Source organism: Aplidium turbinatum, chromosome 2 (genome assembly GCF_918807975.1).
Source record: "Aplidium turbinatum chromosome 2, kaAplTurb1.1, whole genome shotgun sequence".
Classification (NCBI taxonomy): Eukaryota; Metazoa; Chordata; class Ascidiacea; order Aplousobranchia; family Polyclinidae; genus Aplidium; species Aplidium turbinatum.
This window is the reverse complement of record NC_137473.1, coordinates 14121802-14148496: the sequence shown is the minus strand read 5'-3', so window position 1 is coordinate 14148496 and position 26695 is coordinate 14121802. Positions and strand designations below refer to the sequence as shown.

General features: G+C 38.4%; 1 protein-coding gene across 3 annotated transcripts; it reads right to left on the bottom strand.

Moving 5' to 3' along the window:
* Positions 1–8600: 8600 nt before the first annotated feature.
* On the bottom strand, positions 8601–23452 carry LOC145765200 (meiotic recombination protein SPO11-like). Of its 3 annotated transcripts, none has more exons than XM_082576984.1 (13): positions 23390–23452; positions 22353–22417; positions 20080–20166; positions 19272–19387; positions 18343–18434; positions 18076–18246; positions 14038–14184; positions 12682–12781; positions 12554–12591; positions 12262–12375; positions 11580–11656; positions 9898–10009; positions 8601–8895 (listed from the first exon to the last, which is right to left on the bottom strand). In XM_082576984.1, the coding sequence occupies exons 4-13, from the start codon at positions 19333–19335 to the stop codon at positions 8776–8778; spliced, it is 1035 nt and encodes a 344-aa protein (XP_082433110.1). In that variant the 5' UTR covers positions 19336–19387; positions 20080–20166; positions 22353–22417; positions 23390–23452; the 3' UTR covers positions 8601–8775. The 3 variants fall into 3 exon arrangements, with proteins under 3 accessions (XP_082433110.1, XP_082433108.1, XP_082433109.1); XM_082576982.1 differs by lacking the exon at positions 23390–23452 and adding an exon at positions 20538–20714; XM_082576983.1 differs by lacking the exons at positions 12262–12375; positions 23390–23452 and adding an exon at positions 20538–20714 and having other exon boundaries at positions 22353–22412.
* Between the last annotated feature and the right edge of the window lie 3243 nt (positions 23453–26695).

The window sequence follows — 26695 nt, the reverse complement described above, 5'->3', positions numbered from 1 at the left end:
TGACCGGGCCTGTGTCAGTGATTCAAAGCCTCTACAAGTATGCGAAACTGCCAGGATTAAGCTCTGCAAGAAGCTTTTCCAGTCCGAGGATATAAAGATTCAATCATTAAATCAATCAACTGCAATCTTGGGATGGACGACAAGTGGCTTCCCGTGCCCCATCCTGTGAGTAAGATATGTTTTCAAACAGATGAGAAACAAAACCTGTCAACCAAGAGCCTCCACTCGGCGGTACAGTGCAAGGGGCAAGTTCATACTCTCCACCATCCAGCAGCTCAACATTGAAGGCTGCACAATAAGCAAAATCCAAGTTGTGGAGCAGCTTGCCCATACCAAAGTGCCCCGTTTCTGCAAATGCCATGGCTTTCCAGCTAGTGCAAAACGGGGTCTACAAGACAAAAGAACGCAAGACCTTGTCGCAAAGAATGTGTCTGCCCTGTGAAGAGTGGAAACAGCACCAGATGAAACAGTATCCAAAGGTTTCACCCCAGAGTTCACCATCCCCCCTTCGCCTAGTGAAACCACACAAGTCTCCAGGCCGGATAAGATCTGCCTTGCGCTCCATGCTGACCCTGCCCTCCTGGTTCCGTAGATTCCTTTCTTCCTGCCTGCACCACATCGCGATTCCAAAAAACCAGAAGAACTCCGGCAGTTGCAATCCCTAAGCCTCACAAGCCACCAGAGGACCGACGGAGCTATCGCTCGATATCTCTCCTCTGTGTTCCTTTCAAAATCCTTGAAAGGATAATCTATACCCGCGTCAATCCAATCATCGACCCACTCCTCCCAAAGGAGCAAGCTGGGTTTCAGCGCGGAAAATCCACTGTGGATCATGTCATAGGCTACTCTTGACCGAAGACACCGAGGAAAAGAAGGCCAGTGCTTTCTTTCTAGATCTTAACTGCGGCCTTATTTTCAAGCTACTTCGCCTGCTTCCAAACGACGTATGATCATGGAACGTGTCAGAAATCGAAGCTTCACTCTCACCACCGGCAACTTATGGCGAAGCAGATTGAGACGCCTGAAAAATTGTGTCTCACAGGGATCAGTCGCGACTCCACTTCTCTTTAACATCTACACCCACGACCTGCCAAGCACAGTCTCCGCAAAATACGCATGCGCGGACGATCTGGCAATTTTTTACTTCACAAAGTCTTGGGAAAGCCTAGAAGACATCTTGAGTCAGGACTTAAAAACCCTCTTAGCTTATTTTCAGAAATGGCGACTAAAACTCAAACCAAAACTGTGGAAGCAGCTTTCCATCTACATAACCGGGAAGCTGAATGTTCTGAACAAGGGAAAATGACTGTCCTTCTACCACGAACCAAAATACTTCGGGGTGATATTAGACAGATCGCTCACGTACCGCCACCATTTGGTGTCACTGCATAAGAAACTCTCATTGCACGGTGCTCAAGCGCTTGGCAGCCTCCAGCTGCGAAGCGAGGGCTGACGCTTTGCAGCCCTCGCCTACTTTTCAGCAGAGTAGGCTACTATGCACCTGTTTGGTGCTGAAGTGCTCACTGCTACAACAGAGCTTTGCGCACAGTGACCGAGTGCCCGCATCCCACACCATTAGACAACCTTCTCATTCCTGCTAGCATTCAACCTGCTGAGCTTCGTCGCAAAGAAACCACTCTTACGACGGACATTGGAGCCCAACCATCTTCTCCATTCCAAGATCTCTGCTTCTCCAAGAGAGCACCCCCATCGACTGAAATCAAGACATGATTGCGCCATAACCATAATCTAACCAACAGTTGTACAATGCATTGTATTGACAATTACATTTTACTCTGATTGTTTGTTAATATATGGCGCTGTTAAAACAAAATAAATTGACTTGACTATTCGTGCCAGCCGCTCAACTTCTGATCAACGAAGCTGATGGACAAGACATCTCTGCGGCTCATTGGGCGGACCATAAATGGAACCTGGGTGCGCCTCCTTAGCCTACGGGCCTTTTCCCTCAACCATGCACTAGTAATGAATGGCTTCTTTCTCTACTTGTAAATGTAGTGCTGAGAATTTGTTGCATACCTAGCCCATTTTCTAGTCTTTAATTTACTGGGTTTTGTTTTACAATTTTACTGTAGCCTACTAGATAAATTAAAAGCATGTCACCTAGGGTGTTTCATTTTTTCACCATTTTTGAAATTCAAAATACCTTGGGTCCTATCTGGTGGTATTTGGGGTAAAAAGCTTACACCCTAAATTTTTTTCAATTATGACGTCGTATTGAGATGGTCCACAAGGTTTGAAATTTTTGGGCCTCAAAATCTCGAAATTTGGCCTTATCTCCAGAACCACTTATTATAGATCAACAAAATTAGTGTCAAAACGCGCAGAAGGGTCGGTTTCCTATACCTGATGTAGAGAGTATTAATGTCTATCTGCTTCAGAAAAAAAGTTATTTCAAAAAATCTGATTTTCGGTCTATTTTCTCCTGATGAACAGAGATCAGGTGATCAAGATAAAAAGTTTTTCCGTATTTTTCCACTCTTGGAAGCTGATATTGCATAATAATAGTCCTTGTTCGTTTTGCAAGAGATGAAACGGTAATAACTGAAGATATTACTATTGTAATGTAACCGTTGAGGAAGAGGTATGCTGCTCCCCTGCTTTAGATTTTTATCTATCTCTGTCATTATGGCATTAATGTCAAGTATTAGTAATTAAGTGGATGCAAAACTTCAAGGAATTGGAGAGAAATGTGCTTCTTAATTCAGACATAGTCAGTCACTATTTTTACTTGAAGCAATTACTAGCCGAAACTAATCTTACGTTTTTGAAGAAAATACCCCATTTCAAAGATGAACTGCTGAAAGATGCAGTTGGCATAAGGAACAAAGCTGGTCTTCCAGTGCTCAGCAAACAGAGAATTGAAGCGAAGTTAAAAGACGTGATAAAGAAGTACAATACAGCAAGAAAGAAGGAAATGAAACGCAGAGGTAATGAGGTTAACCCTATTTCCTGTGACGTATTTTGGCCAGTTGACTTGCGGAGGGGGGGGTCGGTGCGACACTATCACTTTCAGCTCGTGTAACTCAAAAACTACGCAAAATAGATCAATCAAATTTTCACATGATGCAGATAATTTATCTGACAACATAGCGTCGAAAATCTTTTGCAATTTGTTCAACAGCGTAACTTGAAAAATCAAATAATTTGATGGTTGGTCATATTTTTTTATTTGACTTGAGAAATCGTTTCTTAATTACTTTATAATTGAGTGTGACGGGATAATTCTATTGTGTTGGATTTTAATCTCTTACGCGTGGACGTCGTCCACGCTTCAATGAAATCGTAATTGGCGTCTGACTTGCGTTTGCTTGTTGTTTTGCCCGAGGCATTGCAAAAATCTTTCGCTTTGTCTCAATATTTGCAGAGAATGAGACAAAATCACGGCAAAATAAACTGTTTCAAGTCATTTTTGAGCCATATGTTATAGTCTACACATTTTCAAATGTACTGTCATCGCTTGGTTTAAAACTAAATCAAGCAATGAGCTTTAGTAAACATTTTATTTGTAACAATTGTGTTCAGTTCAGTTTTCTTTTCACACTCATACTGTCCAATTTGGTTATACATGATCAAGAAACACTTTGCAGTTTACAGCACATCCCAGGGAGCTATTTATTTGTTTTTAACATTGTTTCAACGTCTAGAGACGTTGAATTGATGTAAAAGTATCTGATTTGCTTTCTAGCTAGCGGTTGATACAGAAAAGAAAGGTAGCCTATTGGTGTCACATGGTGTTTGAACCACAACCTATCCAAAGGTAGTTACAGTACTTGCTTCGATAGGAGCTCGTTCCAACTTGGACCTTCATGCACTTCAAAAACAAAAAGTGTCTAGAACTCCTGACTGATAAACTATGTCACGATGCATTACAAAACTGATTTGTTTCCATACCTACCAACAATGATCACTTTGAATGAAATAATTTTGCAACAATTTTGATAAAGTGAAGTGATAATAATCGTTTAGTCAAATCGTATTGGTAGGCTATAGAAAAGGTCGTTTGTACATTGCCAAAGGGAACTCCCGTTCTGCGTGACAAACTCAAAGTCGTGGCATAACGATAAGACGTAATCTTGCAAAAAAAATCTTTTTTAGGCTGATTGTTATTATCATACAAAAAAATCACTAAAATTTTGACTTTTTTCTTCGGCAAAATTGAAGGTTTTTGATATTTTGAAAATGCACGTTTATGTCTAAGCGATTGAAACGGCTTTTTTATGTTGTCAACTATATTTGCAAGATAAGGTTTTCTACATGTTTTTCTAATTTGTTTGACATGCATTTTGTGTCAAGCTATTTCTTACGCATTAGAAGATTTCTTTCTCTTCAAATTTTGAAATAACTTTTTAGATGCAGTTTACGGTTGACGGCATTACTGCAAAAGCCATCTTTTGTAATTGATACATAACCAAAAACAAAAGGCGCATCAACTACTGCTGGCTGATAGACCACGTAACAATACATCATAATGATGTTTTTCCGAACCAAAGACCCAGAAAACCAATTTTGTTGTATATTAGTTCAGACGTTGAACCAGTGACAAAAAGTGATTTGCTGATTTGAAACAAAGTGATTGCTGTTCCCTATGTGCAAACCTTTTGATAAAAGTAATCAAGTTTTGGCCACAGCTTTCTGGTCCACTGAGGCTACTCTGGTCAATCGACTCACGTTGCAAATAACTTATCGAAATTATTGGGTAGGCTCACACTGAAGTTGTTTTGTGTAAAGTCTTGCTTGTGAAAAAGTCGAAGTAAAAACACAAAAATGAAGTAAGTTATATTTACAAAATATTATATTCTTGAATCAACCAGAGTTTTAAAAAAAATTAGTTTGAACAGGTTTCATGTAATAGAAACTACAATTGATATCATCGCGAAGGATCAAATAGCTGTGAAAATCACTTCGAGCAATTGTTTGTTATGATTTTCATTTTTCATCATGCAAACCAAGGTGAACCTCAATATCATATTTTTATGCCAAACGATAAAAATCGTTTTTATTTTTTTTTAGTTACTTTTAGGAGACAAGGAAAACAATCCGTATAAAAAATAATTCAATTCAACATATTTCCCTTATTTTGTCAGATATGTATTTCGTGCAACAATTTTTTAGAAAAATTGCTGAGTATGATATCGCGTTTTAGATGCAGTCAGAGAATGCAACTTCGCGGTTGATGGCGTTATTACAAAAGCCAATCTTTTGTCACGGAAATGTATTCGAAAACAAAAAGGCTCAAAAGCGGCTGACTGATAGGTTACGTTGCGATACGTTACAAAAACAAGGCATTGATTTCAGATTCTTTCAACCAAGCAAACAACTTTGCTCCAAATGACATAAACATCCAAATTTATTGGGAAAATGATATATGCCTACACCTTTTTGAGGTAAGCTTTTGTGAAAATAAGCTTTTGAAGATCAACATTTGAAAACAAAGTTTGAAATTATTGAGTTGGTCCTAATAGTGTTTCTGCTGAGATATATCAAAACTTTTCAATCCTCGTAGAGAAAAAATAATTTTGTAATCTCTCAAGCAACTGCAAAATTACCATTTAGGTAAAGATTCATTGCTGACAATACAGTATGTGCAATGTTTGTCAAAGCACAACAATTTCGCTGCGCGTGTTTTTCCACAAAAGCAGAGCAGTTTAGATAGACGATGTCAAGTTCTTTTCAGTATCCTTCAATCTCTCGTTTTTATAAAAACGTTTTAACAACATCCATAAATATTTATGTGAATATAAGTGTACAGGTACATGCAGAAGTTTATTGGCGGGTCAAAAACTCACTCCTTGTTGCTTTCCGACAAGAAATCAACAAAAAACTTCCCACATCAGTTTGTTTGTTTTGTGAGATAGACTGAGTTTTGTCAAGAAATTTTCGCACGGCTTCTTGTTATAAGTTAGAAACAAAATGTATTGGCCATAGAAAACTATGTAAAATTACATCTTTTTCAGCATGGCTTATCGTATACTTACTCTCTGATATAACTTCAAAGAAACCCAGATGTAATTAAAAGATTAATCAAAGCAACTCAAAACTCGAGTTTGCAAACAAAAGGCGGAATCATTACGGTCGAATGCTTTACAACAAAGCCAACTCACGAGATATCTGCGTCGCAGTTCCACGCACGACGGCGCTCAGTAATCCTATTAATCCGTATAATTAGAAAACAAAAGGACTAGCTAGTAACAGGCTAAAATATCCGAGTATGTTATGAAAATCATGTCATATCTCTAAAACTATAGACAATAGCAATGCCATTTCAAGCGGAATAAATACTTGAATAATTTTTAGGAAAAGTCAAAAAATTTCAAAGGTGTGGATTGCGTAGTTCTTTAGTGATATTGCTTTGAAAAGCGCCAAGTCCCACCCGACCCCCCCCCCCACAGGACAAAGGGTTAATCAAGAATGGCTATAGAACTTGTTCCATATGTGCATGCAAGTGTTCGATCTCCGATAATCCGGTTGTTTTTCAAAAGAAACTCCCTTGCAACTGTGAACTCGACAACCGAGTCCAGGAGAAAGAAACCGCTTTCTTGAAAGATCAGCGAAAAGATCGAAAAATGTTTATCGATGGCATAGATGTCAACCATGTAGAAAAGGCTTTGGAACGGGAAAATCATAAATGGAGGTGGGAAACGAGCAGTGAAGTTAAACCAATGAGCACTTCTGGCATACAATCTGCTAAAGCATCGGCACTACTATGTTCGAAACAGAGAAAAAGAAATGAAGCAGTTATATATCTACACCGTAGCGAAAGCGACTCTGATGGGGATATGAATTGGAAAGATGATAAGGAATACGAGCCTCTGAAACCAGCTGTTGGGGAAAAAAATGTACAAGAAAGTAGGATATTCTTTTTTAATAAATGATAAAAGTTGTGTACCTGCTGATCGTAGGATGACTTCGGTACGCCAGCAGTCACACCTTATGAGGTCGGTTCTTGGAAAAGATCAAATAGCTGCATCACCGACAGTATACCGCCAATGACAAAAAACAAGAGAAAAGTCTCTGATGGAAAGTGAGAACCTTCTCAACTCAGCTTCTGCTATGCAGTTATGTTATGATGGGCGCGTTGTCGATAAAATAGATTGATACGTTTTCTTGGGTCAACTTGTTGATGATAATGGCATGAAGCACGAAAGTGTGCTTGCTGTTAAATCTTTTCCCAAAACTGTGTCGGTCACTACAGAACTGATTTTTGACACCATCATCCAAGAGGCTTGCAGAGTTCATCTATCTCAAGTATATTCAGTCATAATAATAATAATAATGTTAGTTTTTATATAGCGCTGTATCCATCGCAGAATGCGTTGCTCCTCAGCGCTTTACAAAGCAGACAGTGTCAATGCAGCCGTATAGAGGCGCAACTGAGTACATTATTACCCGAATCCACTCCATTACTCAGTGCCAAGCAGAAATTAGATTCAGTACCATTTTTAAAAAGTCTTTGGTATGACCCGACAAGGTATCGAACCCATGCCTACCGATTCAGAGGGGGCTGATAGGACTGCTCTTAACACAAGAAAAAAGTCCTGAGTCAATACTCGACTGGTCAATTATTTTAATGATGAAGTTGGTCAAATGGTCATGATATTCATACCCTTGAATGCATGTTCCACATAAACGAAGTATATCTTCCCCATGTCATTTCTTTTGTGGACGGCGCCAAGAAAGGTCCTGGAGCAATGCAAGATTGGGCGTTGCTTAACCAGATTGCAAGACTAGACAAGCCAAGTACTGGAACCTTAACACCAACTGACCAGTTGAACGTTCCTTCAATTATTACCGTTTCCTCTTTTGCAAAACGAACAAGGACTATTATTACGCAATAGCAGCTTCCAAGAGTGAAAAAATACAGAAAAACTTTATATCTTGATCACCTGATCTCTGTTCATCAATGGAAAATAGACCGAAAATCAGATTTTTTGAAATAACTTTTTTTCTGAAGCAGATAGACCTTAATATTCTCTACATTAGGTATAGGAAACCGACCCTTCTGCGCATTTTGACACTAATTTTGTCGATCTATAATAAGTGGTTCTGGAGATAGGGCCAAATTTCGAGATTTTGAGGCCCAAAAATTTCAAACCTTGTGGACCACCTCAATACGACGTCATAATTGAAAAAATTTGGGGTGTAAACTTTTTACCACAAATACCACCAAATGGGACCCCAGGCATTTTGAATTTCAAAAATGGTGAAAAAATGAAACACCCTAAATTGTCACCAGTTAGCAAAGATTTCATTTGTTACGTTGTTTTAACGTCCCTAGGTCTTTCCAGTGGCCTACTTATAACAAGCCAGCAGGTCAATTTCTTCTATTAATTCAACCTTTGCAGACGTTGAATCAAGGTAAAAAAGATCTGATTTTGACAACCCAACTGCTAAGTGTCCGTTTTATAGGAATAAGATGTGGAATTTTTCCATTGGCTGAAGATACTGACAACTTAAAAACAACTTCTCATACGAAAAAGAAACTGACTTAACTTTAACTTTTACGCATCTAAGATACAACTGCTCACGAATTTTTTAATCAAGCAACAAAAATAGAAAAAAAAAACAACGACGAAAATCAATCAAAACCAACCAAAACTACAAATGCAATTTCATTTTTGAAACAATCGTCTTGGAAAATATGAAATAACCCTTGAAGTATAGTTTCTTTTTTTGCGAGACCATTTGGGCTTTTCAAAGTTTATCAAACAAATCGAACAAAAGCACTGCGAGGTAAAAGTAGCACATAACGAATTAGATCCAACTGCCATGTTTGATTTTGCTTAATATAAATACTTGATTAAGATATTTCGCTGATATTCTAGTTAACGCTTGGATTTCTGCCTTCTGCTTTGTAGCCAACATTTCGTGTATCTAAAAGAAAACAAAAGCGATGTTGACAAAGATCATCACCTAAACCACCATTAAACAGATACTATTACATGCATCATTGTATTGTACAGGATATGTTAAAGGATCAGTGAATAACTATGAGTAGGTTTAACTTTAAATAGTTCGCTTTTTGTAGCACAGACAGGAAAGACAACACAACAGGGTTGAGCAGTGAGCACCATAAGAATATGTTTCACTTTTTACAAATAAGTTTAACAGTCGAACGTTTTCGGCTTAACTTAAGCCCTGATCAGGAATCTGAAAATATTTGTAACAAATGCAATAAATTTCAACTTTTTTTTATACTTTACCAGCTAACTGATTAAATAACGAGAAACACGCAGCAATACAATACTAGCCCATCAGTCTTTCAATGTGCTTGTCTATTGTACAGTTAGGGCAATCTGTCAAGAAAAATAAGGTACGTTTCTTGTACAACTACAGTAATTGCGAATAGCTTATATGTTGATGTTGAAAACTTTCTTTTTGCATCGCAAATCGGGTAGGCTAATAAGAGCGTTGTAAATTCTGTAAGAACAGCAGTGTTTTATTTCAATTCAATTCATTTTTCTTTGTCAGAATGCAAAAGAAATGATATTGTGAAAAAGAAATACAGTAACAAAACCAACAAAAGGAAAAGGTGGCAAAACCATAATGGTTTAAGACGTGCATGAAAGGATCTAATATTGCGGTATATGCATCGATAAATATAGTTATTTTTTTAATCGGCTTTTTAAAGTAATTTTGTTATAATAGGTTGGCTGGTGGTAAATAGAAACGATGCAACAGACAACCTGATGGTATACTATTTACTGTATTGCAACGCTTAGTCAATTCGCTTCGTCTGCCAGCCTACACCTGTAACCATGCACTTAACAGTAGGCCGTAGGCTAAATTTCGAACGAGTAGGCAAACAGTCAAACATTTTTTTAGGGAGAACATAAGTCTATGAGTAAAATTTAGGGACTTAGGTCTATAACTTACTTCACTCTCAATTTTAGGAAAGTACTCTATGTAGGGTCGACCCAGCATATCTCTACATTTCGATTCGTCCTTGTTGGTCAATGGCATGATTACATCTGGAGGTAGCCGAAGTCTTAACAAAATGATGCGGAGTTAATAGTCTTAAAATAAAAACTTTATGCTATCTCACAAAGGGGGAAAGAAGGTTCATAGCGGTTTTTCACGAAAACTAAAGTCAGCTAAATACCTAATCAAACTTCTAAAACAACAGCAAGTGTATAAGTGAATCTTGGAATAGGCTACATTAGGCAATTAGGCATATTATGAATATTGGTATGAAAACAATAACTTTAAAATGAACATTGAACCATAAAGTTGCCGGTTCAGATTGGACTATGCGCAAATAGTTTTCTTTCCAAGGAATTTATAAGAGAACTTTCAGATGAGCTGTTTCTATTCATTTTATGGATATGCCTTTTCATTTGATTGAAATATTATGCTACGTAACAATAATAACGAAGATTTTCCTCATTTCCACGGCGTTCAATTTTCACACGGCAAAGCGGAGCAGCGATGTTTCAGCCGTAAAACACGAGAAATAAACGTCACAATGCAGGTCAATACATGCTGAAGCCTTTGCGAGATATGCGTAGACATAGGCTACTACGGTTACTTCTGAATTTCATTTTCGCTTAAATTGAGAAACAATCCAAAATTAGAGTTTCCCATCTTGTAAAACCCGTTTTTTTTACATTAAACTAGTGTCTCACTGGACTGATATTGTTAGCAGGGTTTAGATTGGGATCTTACATATCCAGGTTAATGCCCAGACTAAAACATCTTTGCCGACAGCCAGGCCCGGATTAAGGTCAAATGGGGCCCCTGTGCTAATGAACTTTATGTGGGCCCTTACCAGCTTACGTGGAGCGTAATGGAAGTGAGCTGGTTTCGCTTGCAGAGGAAACCGAGCGTTGCTTAGGTAAGTTAGATAACTTTGAAATAGCACGTGATCGATGATTAAATAAGCATGTGCAAATTAAGTCAACAATGTTTACGTTATAATGGATGCAAAATCACACACATTAAATCAACGAAACCGTGCAAGGGAAAACATTGTAGCAAGGGACCACTGTTAGTACTGCACACTACACTGCAAATTGCAATGAAAGGTTATTCTGAATTTCTATTCTAAACTGCTCTTTTATTCACTACTAACTACCAATAGGATTTAGAAAACTAACATGAAATTCAGTCGAACGACTTTTTTCTGGCTTTCTTTGCTGCAAAGTCTTAAAAAAAAAAATACAAGAACCATATTTCTATTTCACGTGAAGAGGAAGATATATTGATAAATGTATTACTTTTTTTAGACAGAGGGGCCCCACTTTTCTTAATTTTTTTTCTTGAAAAATTTTTTCAGGAAAAATTTGTGATTTTATTTTATTTATTTCATTTTTAGGAAAAGTGGGGCCCTCTGTCTGCGGGGCCCCTGTGCTTTAGCACACCCTAGCACAATGGTTAATCCAGGCCTGCGGCGACAGCTACTTACATGTCCAGTCCTCTACAAGAGGAGTTGAAGTCTTAAAGAGTAAAATTCAACTTATAACGGCTATAAATTCACTAAGAACCTATCCTAACCCGTCAGAATTCTCTTGATGCAATTTTATTAAACAAAGTTACCATGATTTTACTGAGTAGCTTACCTTCTTATATCAGATGGAAACACGCCTATCCACTTCATGAAGGGAAGGGCAAGACTACTGGAATCAAACGACTGAGACTAGAACAAAAAAACAACACTCAACCAAATTGTCATAAAACAAATAAACCAAAATGAAATAAATTTATCTATTTGCAATTTCGTCCGCCCCGTTAGCTCTGTGGTAACGCGCCCGACTCAAGATCACGCAGCGCTGGTTCGACTCTCTGGATGTGCGCTTGAGCAAAGCATGCCAGGACTGCTCTTCATTCAGCGGCACCTAGTGGATGGAACAATTCCCCGGCAACACTTCAACAATCGGAAAATTTTACTCTCTCAATCTCTGTGACCGGGCCTGCGTCAGAGGTTTAAAGCCTCTACAACTATGCGAAACTGCCAGAAATAACCTATCAAGGCTTTGTCAGTCTGAGAATAACGACTCCAGGACCAAGCCAATTTCATTAACTTTTGTAACTAATATACACCTGGTAGCATTTAGTGAATGTCTTGGAGGTAGTCCATATTTTTACCGCTTACGTTAAGTTGGCACTAAAAATAAATGCCAGGGATGCATATTTTCATAGATTAGACTATTTTCGAACTTAAATGTTAAAATGTAACATTTATGATTTTTTTTAAAGTCTGAAATGCATTGTACTTCTGGTCTTCTTTCAGAGACGAACTACCTTAAAGAAAGCTGAATGATTAAATGGGATCTTTCTTTGCTCATACTTCGAATCAAAGATATAGCCAAGCTTTTGTTCAGCTGTACTTGCCTTCCCCCCCTCTGGCCAAGACTTCTACTGTCTTCTACACACAAGTTGTCTTTAATACTAATTTTTTTTATTGTATTCCATGTCGCTAGAACTGGACTGATATTACTGTCATAATGAATAACCTTGCTTCAGAACAAGAATGTGTATATTCTGTATCAAAATAAATCTACTAAAGCTCACTGCGCAACCTCAAATAACTCACCATTGAACCAAATCTATAAACAAACATGATTTCCAGACCTGTAAAAACAGGAATTTTGATCAGTGAGACGTAGAGTTCAAAACGTATGTGCAATTAGGCCACATATGGACCAAGTCGTAGTCACCTACCATGTGGATCTGCGTCCATCAGTCCAAACACAGGGATACGCAAAACGTTCCAGATTTTCCTGATCATCAATCGAGTGTTCACGTCAGGTACACCTTTGCCCTAAATATACAGATAAAAGTGAGTTCCGATACAGTTATGTTTAATATTTTGTTGCTTGCGTACTACCGACAAACCATAGCACGCGAAGCCGCACAAACAAGTTGTTTATTTCATCCTTGTTTAAAAGTTGCGTGGCTGAGCGGTATGAGTGCCTGCTCAACTCTAAAAGACGTCGGTAAGAAACCGATCGCAAGCCCGCAGCTATGCCTTAGCTCAGCGGTCGGCAACCCCTGGCACGCGTGCCACTTGTGGCACGCGAGATGATTTTTCATGGCACGCCTAATTCGTAGTTATTTTATCGAGGAGCAGCGTTTTTGGAGGCCTCGGACAGGCAGGGTTACCAATTTGGTATAAAGATGCCAATTTTCATCTCATTAAAAAGTGACTCTTACGCCTGCATTCGATGTTTTCCAATAAAGTTAATAAAACAAATCTGTTTCTTGTCTGTTAACTCAGTCAACTTTACTGTTTAATTTTAACATCATATAGTTGCCAGTACAAAACCAAACATACAAAGATGTTTGGCACGCGAGTTTTTGGTATTTTGATATTATTCATAAACTGGCACACTGCATACAAAAGGTTGCCGACCCCTGCCTTAGCTAGATACTTTACAACATCCATGAAGGTAGATAACATAAATTACACCATTAGTTCTTAACCTTTTTCCCCAGCGCCCCTTTTGGAAGATTCCCATAGCCTGGCGCCCACCATTATATAAGGGCTGTGCTAAAGATGATGAGCGATACAGTGAAGTTGCATCGAATTCTGCATTGTAGCGATGTGCAATTAAGAAATTAAAATCTAAATTCTGAAAATATGATTAATTTTCTTGAAGACATACATTCACACTTATTACATCAAATATAGTTATAGCAACTTATTTGATGGAATTCGCTCTGCTTGGCTTTTTGCTTAGCATTGAGCACTTTTTGTAGTATTAATAGTATTTATTGTTCACATTTATTATATATTACTTCAAGAAAATAGGGCAGTATTTCACTCAATTGTCAAGTACAACACGCATGTGCCCCAACCAAATTGTCAGCGAAAATAATATTTTTACACCTTCCAAATATAGCGCCCCTCTAAAAGTCAACAGCGACCCTTACGAGCTGTAGCGCCCAAGTTAAGAACCATTGATTTAATTAAAGTACGCAATTTCTGGACATCAGCCTAGATATACTTAAACAGTAAAATTAGCCTAGCTGAAGAACATGCAAAAACATTTTCATTTGTGAATTAACATAACTTACAGTGATAATGATGCAAGGCATGCTTGAGAGAAAGTCATCATCCAGCAAACGCTGAAAAGTTGCATCTTTTTCAACGACAAGCACAAAACGAGCTTCTTTTGATTGCAGTTGGCCTATCTTGTCTATCTGTGTTGGAACCATCACTCCCTGAGAAAATAAATGCATAACTACATCTTGATCGTTTAAAGGAAAATATAGATAGCCTACGTTATAAAATATGCAAGAAAAATGTAAAACTGTCAAATGAAGCAGTGCACCAAATCGCAATGAGATGTAAGAAAAAATAACACAGTTAGAATAACTAATAGTTTTCTTCAGTGCTTTTGTCAGATTTCAAGAAGCAATCAATGTAAAATATAAAACATTGACTACACTGAAACTTGGTTATAGGTGACTGTTCGTAAACAGTTGTTCGTAAAACAATTGTTCGTAAACAATTCTTCGTAAAATTAATTCTTCGTAAAACAATTCTTCGTAAAGCAGTTCTTCGTATAGGTGAATTGTTCGTAAACAGGTGATAGGTCAATTGCTCGTGAACAATTTTTTCGCATCAGCAAGGTTTGTCTTGCAATTTCCGATAAAGGTGCATAATGCAAATTTTCCTGAATAACCAAGTTACGACGACATAAACAAATAAGCACAATAAAAAAGCGCATTTTTTGTTATTTATTGGAATACAACAATTGTCTGTGTTTAGCAATTCTTTGCTTACACTACCAATACTACTTTAAGTAACTTCGTACAAATTATTGTCCATGAGCCAAGTGTAGTATGAAGTATTGTGTGCAATTTCACGCAAGTAATCACAAATTTCATCATCTTGAAAGTCTTGACGCCAAGTTTGGACGACTCTAGTTAGTCTTTCTGTACTGTCGTTGTACTTCTTCTTTGGAAGGGGTCCTGCCTGGCCACTGACATACTGTTCAATGCGAACCTCATTTAGGTTTTGCTTTCGCTTGATTGCAGATACGAACTTCCAAATATCTGAATGATTTGCAGATATCTGGAACATGAACCCTCTGTGCCATCCTTCAATGCTATTATTAGTTTTGGGAAGGCCACTGAGGACGCCATCATAGCAGTTCCACATTTGAATAGCAAACATTGGAGGACGGCGCCCTTGACGACGATCTGGGCACCCAACCCAAGTGTCTTCAAAGTAGTCAATTACTGGCTGAGCAACATCTGGTAATACATTCTCATCAATAATAATGTCAAAGGCCCGGCTGACTTCATCAATAGGCACAAAGGCCAGAGACAACAATATGCGCAGCCTCAGAGCAAACTCTGCACTTGTCTCGTGCTGCTCTTTCAGGCCACTTGATTGCGTCTTTCTCCAAATGCACTGGCACAAATGGAAGAAACATCCACGGTGAGTTGAAAGTGGGTACTCTCTGCTTACTGCATTGACCATGGCCATCTCAAAGTCAGTCATGATTGTCTCTGGAACAGCAAGTAACAACTCCTTGATCTTTTGCAGCAGATGAATGTATGTCCCTCTCCTTTTGTCCCCCTGCAGGGCATTCACCAGAGGCACTGAAGTGTTGTCCTTCAGTCTGTGTATTGTGTAAAGCTGTTCAAACAGTGAAGGCACTGTCTTGAAGGTGCCGTCAGCATACCAGTGCTTTGAACGGGCAAGGAGCTGCAGGTTTCTTTCAGTGGCAAAGAGGACCATACGGTTATCTGCAGGCCCATAATCATAGGCCAAGAATGTTACACCAGCAAACGTTTGCTTGTACTCTACTGGAAACACAATGTCACGGAGAGAACGTGGGATCGCTGGGCCTGCATTTTCCTTCAATCGCACTTTGGTGACTGTCCTTTTCATGCTCTGCACACTTGGCAGTTTTGCTGCCGTGGTTTGACTGAGTCCAATAGTTTCTGCTGAGACTAGGTAACTTGGGGCATCACGACTGCCTTTTGCTGCACAACGAATATTTTCAATGACCTTTGTTGCTTCGACATGACCAGCATCTCCAGCATGATTGTGCTCACCTCTGGATTGTACAATGGCTGCCATAGCAGTTGTTACTCGTGCAGGACATTTCTTATGAAAATGCTCACATTTCCAATAAGTAGTTTCTTGCCCTTGTGTGTAAAGTGCACTACAATCTTTGTAATAAAGCTGGCCACGATACAAAAGTTTTGGCTTTCCTCTTTCGCTGCTCACAAACTGTAATGCCATTCTGAATCAGGGACTCTACACTCTGTCTGCTCGTCTACACTCTACAGGTACAGCACGTCTATAAGCACAACTAGCACATCTCCAGCATATAGGCTGCCCTAATTAATTGTTTTTTTGTTCTTTTTTAAACTGTAGCCTAACTTTTATGAACATTTGTTTACGAACAATTAGTATTACGGTCAATTGCATGCCCCAAGAAATGCTTTACGAAGAGTTAATTTTACGAACAATTGTTTACGAACAATTGTTTTACGAACAACTGTTTACGAAGAAAACGTCGGACACCCTAAAACTTATTGAAAGTAAGTTGATACAATTCGTTTGACTTTTGATTAATTGCCATAAAAGGTAAAAGTGGTGCCACAACTCGGTTCCCGAATGGCGGCTGTAAGGTTATTATTTTGCGTAATCTAAAGCGCTAATGAGGCAGAGTAGATCATTTGTTCTCTCGGCCACGTTACCTCAGCAACTACATCGTATCCATTCAACACCTTAGGCTTAAGTAATGGTGAGTATTAGAGATGCAGTGAACCCAAAATTTTTATCCGCACACCGCACCGCAACTGACTCATCTATCCGCGCACCGCACCGCAATTTATCTGGAACTTTGACACTGCATCGCACTGCACACCGCAAATTACAAAATTTTCAAAAAAAATTTAACGCGTTATTTTTTAGAAAGTCAATTGTGGCAAAAAGCACCCATGGCATATAACTGGTAACCTACCACACCAGTACAGTTGTGCACTAATTGACTAGGCTAACCAGATCATATTCTCTTATCAGCAATGCATCTAAGTTCTAAGACATCATGCTTTTTTAAATAGAATGTTCCTGGATCCAGTATCAGGACTTTTGAACACTTTTTGTAAGCAATAATGCAATTTTAATGTCAGTGGCTATATGAACTACACACACAAGAGTAAAACTTATAGCCTGAACTCATTGGGCTAACTGTTATAGTAACTAATGTGGTAGTTGCGCTAGGCCTATAGCCTGGTAACTGGGAGCTGAGCTTATCAGCTAGGCTATTCACCAAAAACATTCGTACAGCTTCCCTCACCAGCCAGCCCCAAAACCCTGTCAACTGCAAGGTGCAAGTGCAAGCCATTTGCAAGCTTTCCAGCTTAAAGTTTCCGAAGGAAAAAAACTGATCCGTGTTTCCAATTTAAATTTGAAGTTTCATAACTGTTTTTTTTTTGAAAAGTTGAAAGTTTACGTTTACGAAAGTTTAATTTCTTGAAAGTTTACCTTTACGAAAGTTTAATTTCTTGAAAGTTTACGCGGCAAGCGGCGTGGCGCGGCTTTACCATTTCAACCTTCCACGCGGCGCGGCGCGGCACGCGGCGAAAACGTCAAAAGCGGCCGCGTACGCGGCGCGGCACGGCGCGGCTTGCATCACTAGTGAGTATTGTTAAAAATACCAACTGGGTGTGTCGAACCAGGTTCGTCTGATTGAAAACCAAGCGCGGTACATTGTCATCACCACATAACCACTAATAAAGTAAGAATGCTAAAGTAGGGACATTACATTATTACGAACCCGCAGCTACGCTTTTAGGACAACATTAGAAACTTGAAAAGTCCATTGCCAATTTTTTACGCCTTGCTGCAAGCTTGCTTTTAACAAAAAAACCCAAGTTACTTGAAAGCAACTTCACTACTCTTACATAATCCATAAAAAGTACAATATTTTTAAATCAAAAATACGTATTACGTAGGCCTTCCTGTAGTGTGGTATGCAAGCCAAAAGCAGATGCTATTTCGCATCCCCATGATCAAAAATCCGTGTAGGCTACTAGAAGGCACTTTTTGCTGAAAAAAGAAGAGGGCAGTCTCGAGAAGTAACTTACTGCAGAAGCTTGTAAACAGTCAACTGTTTCTCCATCTGGTCCAGTAAAAACCAAATAACCGGCTATACATCCTTTCGACGTTGCCACAACGTTCAGATAACGTCTTGGAACTTCTAGCATACAAGCTATATCATCAACAATTCGATCCAATATGCCTTGGTTTTGAAAGAGCTAAAATAAACAGAAAAAATAAGATTAAGACCAACAAGGCATAAAGTATTCCGTAAAAATCACAAGACTTCTTTGTAAAAATGTAAAAGCTCTTACGTGAGGCTCTTCATAGAACAAATCTCGTTTGGTGGCAACTTGTCCAGATTTTAGAAGTTTATATATCATAGACATCACTTTCAAGATCAATCCTAAACAACACATACACTTTATGAACATGTTTTACACATAGATTATGCTTGATAATTACGGTATACAGTCGGCTGCAGAGTCCAGTGAATGGAACCCTGGTACAACACTTAAAATAAAGCTGGTTCGATACTGCTCTTGAGCATGCGGCTGTGTCTTTGACAAGACACTTGAAGACATATACCTGAAGGTGGACATAAGGATTAGCTTCCTTGCCTTTGTCAACTTAATCCAAATCTTCAACCTCCAGGCGACAGCCTAAATATGACAAAAATGTAGGCTAAATCTTTTTTGTTTGAACCTTCTTCTTTGCCAGGAAAGTGTGGCTGTGAGTTGGGCTAGGTGTTGAGCATTGAGCAGCCATTGCATTGAGTGGCAGCCATTCAGTTCATGCAGACTATTCACACCGTTTGACACGTGGGAAAAGGTGCAATCGAAGATCTGGTTTGCAATTTGTTTCTCCTTACCGCACTTACATATTACGGATGATGCCATACACCATTTGTGCATGTTGGATCAAAATAGTCCGCCAGGCCACAGGGTGTTGAATGGAAAGAATCAAAACAACATCTAGGCTTTTTTTGGAAAACGCATTCCGGTTGGATGACAACCATAGTCGGAGATGAAGCTCTAAAGTTTTTCCTATACTCCACTGGTGGTCTGTTCAGTTAACCGTGCAGATGGATTGGTCTTAAAAAGTTTTCATCAGGTGACATAACTGACATATATATAATAGCCTTGCTAAGAAGTTGTTGCTACAGCACTTCCTATTGCTGCTAGTAGTTCTAAACAATATAACTTCTACAGATATTCTCTGTAGGCTATTGTATTAGACTCACCAAACTTTTCAACAGATGTTTCATTGGCTAGCGAGATTGTAACAAACAAAGAGTTTTCAGCCATTTGTAGACCAACGTGAGGGACATAAACACAATTATTCCAACTATGTCTACGTCTGTAAAAAAATACTTCTTTATTTTAAATTTAGGCTAATAGTTTAAATAGGCTATACTTTAGGAATGGTTGCATCTCAACAATGTCTATGTTAGGTTAATTGGATTGAAATAGGACAATATTTTAACCAAAGGGCTATAATGTAATTTGCAATTGGGTCACATGATTAAGGGAAAAATATTTTAGTAGCAGTATTTGGTTTCCTAACTCCTCAAACAAATTGAGATGGCAAACCATAATTATGTGAGAATGAGAGGAATCATTGAGACAAGTTACAAGATTGAAGTTTTTGAAAATATTATGTGAACAACGTTTCTGAAATATCTGAGTCTTAAATTTAAATATTTGTATCAATGCGCTTGGCTCCTTCTGTTTGTTTGTTTGTTTATTGGCCGCTGCGAAAAATATGTACAATAAATCAAAACACAATGTACAGTAAAACTGTTGAAAAGTTTACAATAAAAAAAACGAGTAAAAAATGCTGGTAGCATCACAGCAGCGGGAGGCTGCGAAGTGACCGTTCAAGGTCTTCAAGTCAAGCAGCCACCGCTTCAAGAAAATATACTCAACTATCGGTACATCTGAAGAAAAAATAGTAACACTGATAATTGTGTGAGTGTTTTTATAAACTATTTTAATAACTTTTCATGCTTAAGTAAGCTAAATACAAATATTGCTGGACTACATGCTGACCGTATTTTTAAAGATGGTGATGCTCCTGAGGATAGTTGGTGTAAAATTTCAACAATAATGTCCTCGATTCGGCTGATAATTTCTTCTCTGAAATATGAAACTGTTGAAAAATATTTAGCAATATTGTGGCATAATGAAACGTGAACATAGCCTACGTATATGAAACAACCTAGATAAAGTCTTTGTTTAGAAATTGAAATTTTCACTACCAACCAATCACATCAGTAAAAAATAAATTCATTGGTATTATTGATTCTAATCCTTTCAAAGAACGTCACTTAGCTCACTTGTTTAGCTTAATAATCAGACTGAAAATAGTCTATATCATAATTAAACAAACACAGAAAATAAAACAGATAGGCCTACTTGACTCTGAATAGCAGTTAAAATGTACCAAACAAACATTGATAGTAAAAAGCTGTTTGTACTGCAGCCTCAGAAGCACCCAGCTAACGCACTTTGCAACCATAGGAGCACCCATCACACAAAAAGATCTTTCATCTTCAATTTGGAGGTTTTCTAATTTGCACCAGAAATTTCTTCCAAACGAATCATAAGTTGCATTCATATTGGACTATAGTTTACTTAAAACTGATATAGAAAGTTAGTACAGCTGTATTTGTCTAATTTTGCACCTAAAAAAGGAAATAAAAAGAATTGTGTTAGTCAAACTCGCCAGCAAATACTGCCTTGCTTTTCATTAAAATAAATATCTCTTCTATATGAATAGAAAAATCACTAGGCTGCTTTTATTTAGCAGAGCATAGCCTAGTAAGGTAGGTCTGAATTATCACACAGCAGCGTTTCTCAAACTGTGTGCCGCAAGAGATTCTCATGTGTGTCGCAGAACTTTTTCAAATTTTAGAAAATAAGCTACGGTAGCCTATTCGTGGAGATGTGGGACCAATGAGCAGGGTGAGACCAAAGACCATAGGCTCAATTTCGCCATCCTGTAGGCGTTTTGTTCATTTATTTGTTGTTTTGGTGTCGAGATTTCTTCTTTGTCAAGCACATGTGTTTTGGTCAACTCAGACTTGCTAGTTTGATTTTAAGAGGCAGAAGTTGTTTTCAGAGGAAAAAAATAAGTTTTTTCGGTCGCATTCATTTTTTGTTTTTGAATAGGAAGAGAACATTTTTAAATACTTTTTTTAGTTCAGGCTATGCACCATGGATTGGGTGATAGAACTGCATTGGTTTCCGGTAAAAATTCACACCAGTTTTTTAACCATTGCATGAATGCGAAGATGGAGCAGATGTGGGACCTTTGACCCATGCTTGCCATCAGGTGGGTCAAAGGTCCCCTAATGTTATTTTATTTGTTTTAAGCTTCAATATGCCTACTTTTAGCTGTGTAAAAATAAATATTCCTTGTTTACACAAGAAGTGTTGAACAATTCTTTGAAGGAAGTAGCCTATTAGAACATAATGTCAGTTTAAGAAAGACTGCCAAAGAAAACAATATTGATAGAAACACTTTGTGCCATTAGTCAGAAAAGTGTTACGTCATGACACGACGACTTCGCCAAAGCAGAGTGATGAAGCTGGTTTCTATGCGCTTGTGAAAGTGTATTCCAGTGAAGGAAGATGTAAGAGATTTGCTGGCCTGTTGCTGAATGGTCCTGATGAGTGATGAGGATGGAGATTTGAGATTTCTTTTTTGAAGGGGAGCGTCAAAATTAAAAATGCTTTTGTGTTTCCTGATATTGAGGACATTGTGAAGTGCTCAGAAATTGTGTGCATTTTTGACAAACCTACACAGGTAGCACGTACCAAAAGGCTTTCTAGAGTTATGCGGTTTAACTAAGATTCATCTCGCCATGACATTTAATGATGCATTGTAACTTTGTTTTGACAGTGCATAAACGAACACTTTTTTGATGCTAGACTTGAAATTTCACTTTTCGTATTGTTTTGATTGTATTTTTTTGTGCAAAATAAAAACATGAAACCTAAAGGTATTGTGTAGTTTTCGACTCGATTGTAAGGGTGGGTCAAAGGTCCCACGAGGATGGGTCATCGGTCCCACATGTGTGGGACCAATGACCCACTTTTTCATTTTTTTATAATTTCAGTTTTGGAGGATAAAACTTCGAGATATTCATTTGGTTTTTGGCATGTAGGTAGATGGGTTTGCTGACAACTTTTCTGCAGATTTTGGTGATTCTGAGAGTCAAACTTTGAAAAATTTTGGCCAAAGTGTGCAAAAAGGGTCATTGGTCCCACATCTCCCCTATTACAAATAGGTTTTTGGTGAATTTTGGCTATCTACTTACAAATCCTATTGAATGATCGGTGGAAAAAGCATCAAAGTAATCTCACCATTTGCATCTTCATGGTTCTGTGAATACGGATTTTCTGTTATGACAGAAAGTAAAAGCAAAAAAAAAAACAGGAGAGACGTCTTAGGATTGATGACAATGCAGGTGTGCTTGGCAATGATGAACTGTCCGCCCCCAATAGCTCAATTGGTTAGTGCGTGACTTCGTGACCAAAAAAGCTTCAAGATCAAGCGGCGCTGGTTCGACTCTCGGGATGTGCACTTGAGCAATGCATTCTAAGGACTGCTCTCCATTCAGCCGCACCTATTGGATGAAATAATTTCCCGGCAATAACAATTCAACAATTGGAAAATTTCACTCTGTCAATCTCGGTACCGGTAACCGACCCTACGTCAAAAGCTTCTACAGTACAACTATGCGAAACTACCAGAAATAACTTATCAAGGCTTTGTAAATCAGGATAAAGATTCAAAAACCAGCCAACCAAGCCTCGTTTGAATCTTACTTGTTTCCAAAAACAGGCATGCTCAATGCTCATCGCATTAAAATTTGCAGAATAATTTTTTTCAAAACAACTTTGTTTTTATAGTAAGTGTGCCGAAATTTTTTATCTTTTCTTGGTGTGCCGAAAGGTGAAAAAGTTTGGGAACTACTAATGTAGGTAGGCTATAGGAAGCATAACTTTGAAACATCAACATACTGTCATTCATTTAAAGGCTAGAACTATACCACCTTATTTCAAAATATTTTAATCATTTTTTTAACAATAAGATATACCGGTATGCCTCGTCAATAAGCCATCAATGATGTAATTAATTGGTTAGATTTATGTGTAGGCTAACCCTTTTCCTTAAAGTAGGCCAATATTTAGATCAGCCTACATACGGTACTGTAAGTGGTCATAACAGGATAGCTTATAATAACATTACTAAAGCAAACATTAAATACTCCCATATGATTTGGTGCAGAGCAGCACAATAGTTTCAGTACAGCATAGGCTGGATCTGCATGTCGCATAGATTTTCACTTACTTACAAGAGTCAATCCAAACTCCATCGTCCAATTTCCATAACTAATTGCATTTGCAGTCTGCACTTTGCAGAAGACAAGCAGACTAGCAGAGTTGCCCGACGACGTGCTAATTTACAAAATTGCAATTTAATTAAAATAGTATTTTTACGATAGGCTAGGCCTAAAATACCCATTGTCGGGTATCGTCAGGCATTTTCGGCAAAGGCGTACAGAATCGGGTTTTTGGACTCCGACTCCGAAGTTTGTTACTCCAACTCAGGGATATCTATAACTACGGGATTGAAAACTCTATCCAGTGCTATACATCAGTAGGGTCATCACATTAGGCTACTACGACTACAGAAAGATTAACAAAATACAATACCGACTAAAAGATATACAAAATTCGATTTTACAATAATAATAATACAAAATGTACACTCACATTAAAACTTAATTGATGTATAAAAGTACATTTACGTTGCTAGAAAAAAAAACGATAAATCCAAAAAATGAATGAATGCAATTGAGTCCAAAAACCGCCTACCGAACTGTTGTTCTTTAGCATTTTGCGTACTGCAAATCGGATCAGAAGTAAATGAGGAGTGTTCAGCAGTCAGTGAAATATGCTGTTGCATCATCAACTTGTTCACAGACCAATCCGGTACGAAACCAATACGTTTACGATGTTATCAAAACTAAAACCAATAGTCATTCTGGAAATTTTTTTAAGCAGCAAACAAAATACAACCTGACTACACTAATGGAATACAAACAAATAAACAAACCAGGCAAGCGTAGTTCTTACAATTTACAGCAGGTGAATTGATTGTTACACTTTTGGTTGTTCGTTTAGCCTACCACTTGCTGCTCTTTGAGGTCAATTTATGTGATTATTTATCACAGCAGCGCACAAAGAAATGTGACCCTACTGGTGTACAAAATGGTTTTCAGTTCCGCAGAGTTTCCAATCCCGTAGTTATCGATATCCCTGCTCCAACTCCACTTTTGCTCCAAATTGTTTAGAGCAGTGGTTCTTAACCTTTTTTTGACATGCCCAGGCCCGGATTTAGGGGGGCAGAGGGTGCAGGTGCCCCGCCTCCCCCCGAATTTTGAAGGGCCCCCTTACGTGAAAAAAATGTGATTGTAGGCCTACTGTATGTATTTATTTTATTTTCTTTCAGCCTTTGAAGTTTTCTGCAAAATGGTGTGCAGTGCTGGATTAATGCTACCATGTAGACGTAGAGGTAGCACTAGCAGATATGTAGCGCCATAGGGGCGAAAAAATTTTTTGCGCAGGCGACCCCCCGATCTAAAAGCGCTCCGGGCGCTCCATCAGCTAAATCCGGCCCTGGACATGCCCCTTTTAGCAAGCAATGGTTACACGCTTTGCGCCCCCCTTCCCAATTTTGAACAAATGCAACACTGAAAACAATTTTGTTTTTGTGTATTTATTTATTGATCACGACCACGTAGGCCTACATGTTAGTAAGATACCATACCTGAAATTGTTTCTCAGCAACTAAATTTTTATGCGAGGTTTAACTCAATCCAGAAATTGCGCAACATAACTTGAATCTTAACTTTCAGCCTGTCTTTGATCTTAACAGCAACTGCAGTAGAAAATTAAGCTTTAGATAGGCTACATAGATAGGTGAATCAGGGCACTGGTAGCCTAATATGTGAATATCCTTAGTTGAGAGTGAGACAAGTGAGTAAATAGAAAGATAATCTCTGGTTTCAGTTCTTCGAAGACAGCCTACTTAGCAGTGGGGTTGAACTTCAAGACAATTCCAGGTTTTCCTTTATGTTGTTACTGGATTTGTCCGCTTAAACTTATTAATTGAGAGTGCAGAATCTGAGTTACTGAAGCATCTCAGTTCCTCAGCATCACATCCACATGCAGAGAAAGAAGCCAGCATTCCCCATTGGTGCACGGTTGAGCGGAAAAACTCGACGTCTGTATGGAAACGGTCGAAGCGCACCAGGCCTGTCTTTGATTGAATCTTTATCCTTGGACAGAGAAAGGTTCTTGCAGAGCCTAATCCTGGCAGTTTCGCATACCGTACTTGTAGTATATCAGTTGGGATGAACGACAAGTGGCTCTCCATGCCTCATCCTATGAGGTTGCTTTCAATCAGGTGAGAAACGAAACTTGTCAACCAAGAGTCTCCATCCGGACGGCACAGTTGTAGGGGGCAATGGACAAGTTCAAAGGCCATATTATCCTGCAGCTCAACATCAGCAAAGTGGTGGACCATAAACAAAGCATTTTGCATTGGGCTACTTGTCTTGAAATGTCCGAATTCCTCCAGGATTATCTGGCAACTTTGTTCGGAGCTGTGTGGAATCAGCAAAAACATGCACTTGTTCTTAATTTTTGTCATTTTTTTAACCGTATCTGTCACTGCTTCCTTTTGGCGTCAAGAGTTACTGGCCGAGACCATCAGGTCTACGTCTCTCTTATTGCTAATTACTCCGTCGGCTTATATCAAATAACAACGGGGAAAAGTATGCCGTTGGTCAAAAGCCTTATCTATCACTTCAATCAATTTATTTCACAAAATATATTCGTGATAGTGTATTTTAGGTAGAAAAGGTGATAAAGACTCGGTTTTTGACCTATTTTCGCCATTTCTTGGTCAAATTTCCCAGTTCACATTTTATTTTGAAAGTCCTCTTGCATAGAACACAGAATTTCATCAATTTTGTTTTTCCGCTTCTGTGCAAACAGTATTCCATGCACTTTTTGCACTACAAAGCAATTTGCGCAAATAATAAATTACCTTCCTAATTGATGTCTGCCAGCAAAGAATGACTCATATCGCGTCAAAGACCAACTCCCTACCCAGACAGCAAAATCGACGTTGAATCAACGTAAAAATGACGAATTTTGCTGCCTGGATAGAGAATGGAATTTTAGCGCCGTCGTGTTATGACTGACAGAAAATGAAACCGCACGTTAATAGTAAACTGTCAATCAAGCTATTGAATATCAGGAAATTTCTTGCATTTTATAACTGGCTGTGACAAAAGGTTATTGTGAACTTCACAATTATCCGATACCAACATAATCGGGATTAAAAGTTGGGGCAAGAAAAAAAGTAAAAGTCAAGAAATCTCAGGTTTCTAGCGTCACTGCTTCTATGTGAAATTGCTGAATTAGCAGAGGGCGAGACCATAAGGTCTACGCCAGTGACGGATACGGTTAAGATTTAGCCTCTGGAGACTTTCACTAAAACTGACAAGAACAAAAACTTATATTTTCTAGTAAAGTTTTAGAGCGCAATATGGAGAATAAGAAGCAATATTTTGAAAAAGAATTG

Coding starts and splice junctions, on each gene's coding strand:
- LOC145765200 (XM_082576982.1), bottom strand. CDS start 20,647: ATGAATGCAACTTATGATTCGTTTGGAAGAAATTTCTGGTGCAAATTA. Junction 12,592..12,681: donor GATGGACGCAGATCCACATG/GTAGGTGACTAC, acceptor CTGTTTTTACAG/GTCTGGAAATCATGTTTGTT. Junction 12,376..12,553: donor TTTATAGATTTGGTTCAATG/GTGAGTTATTTG, acceptor AGAAGACAGTAG/AAGTCTTGGCCAGAGGGGGG.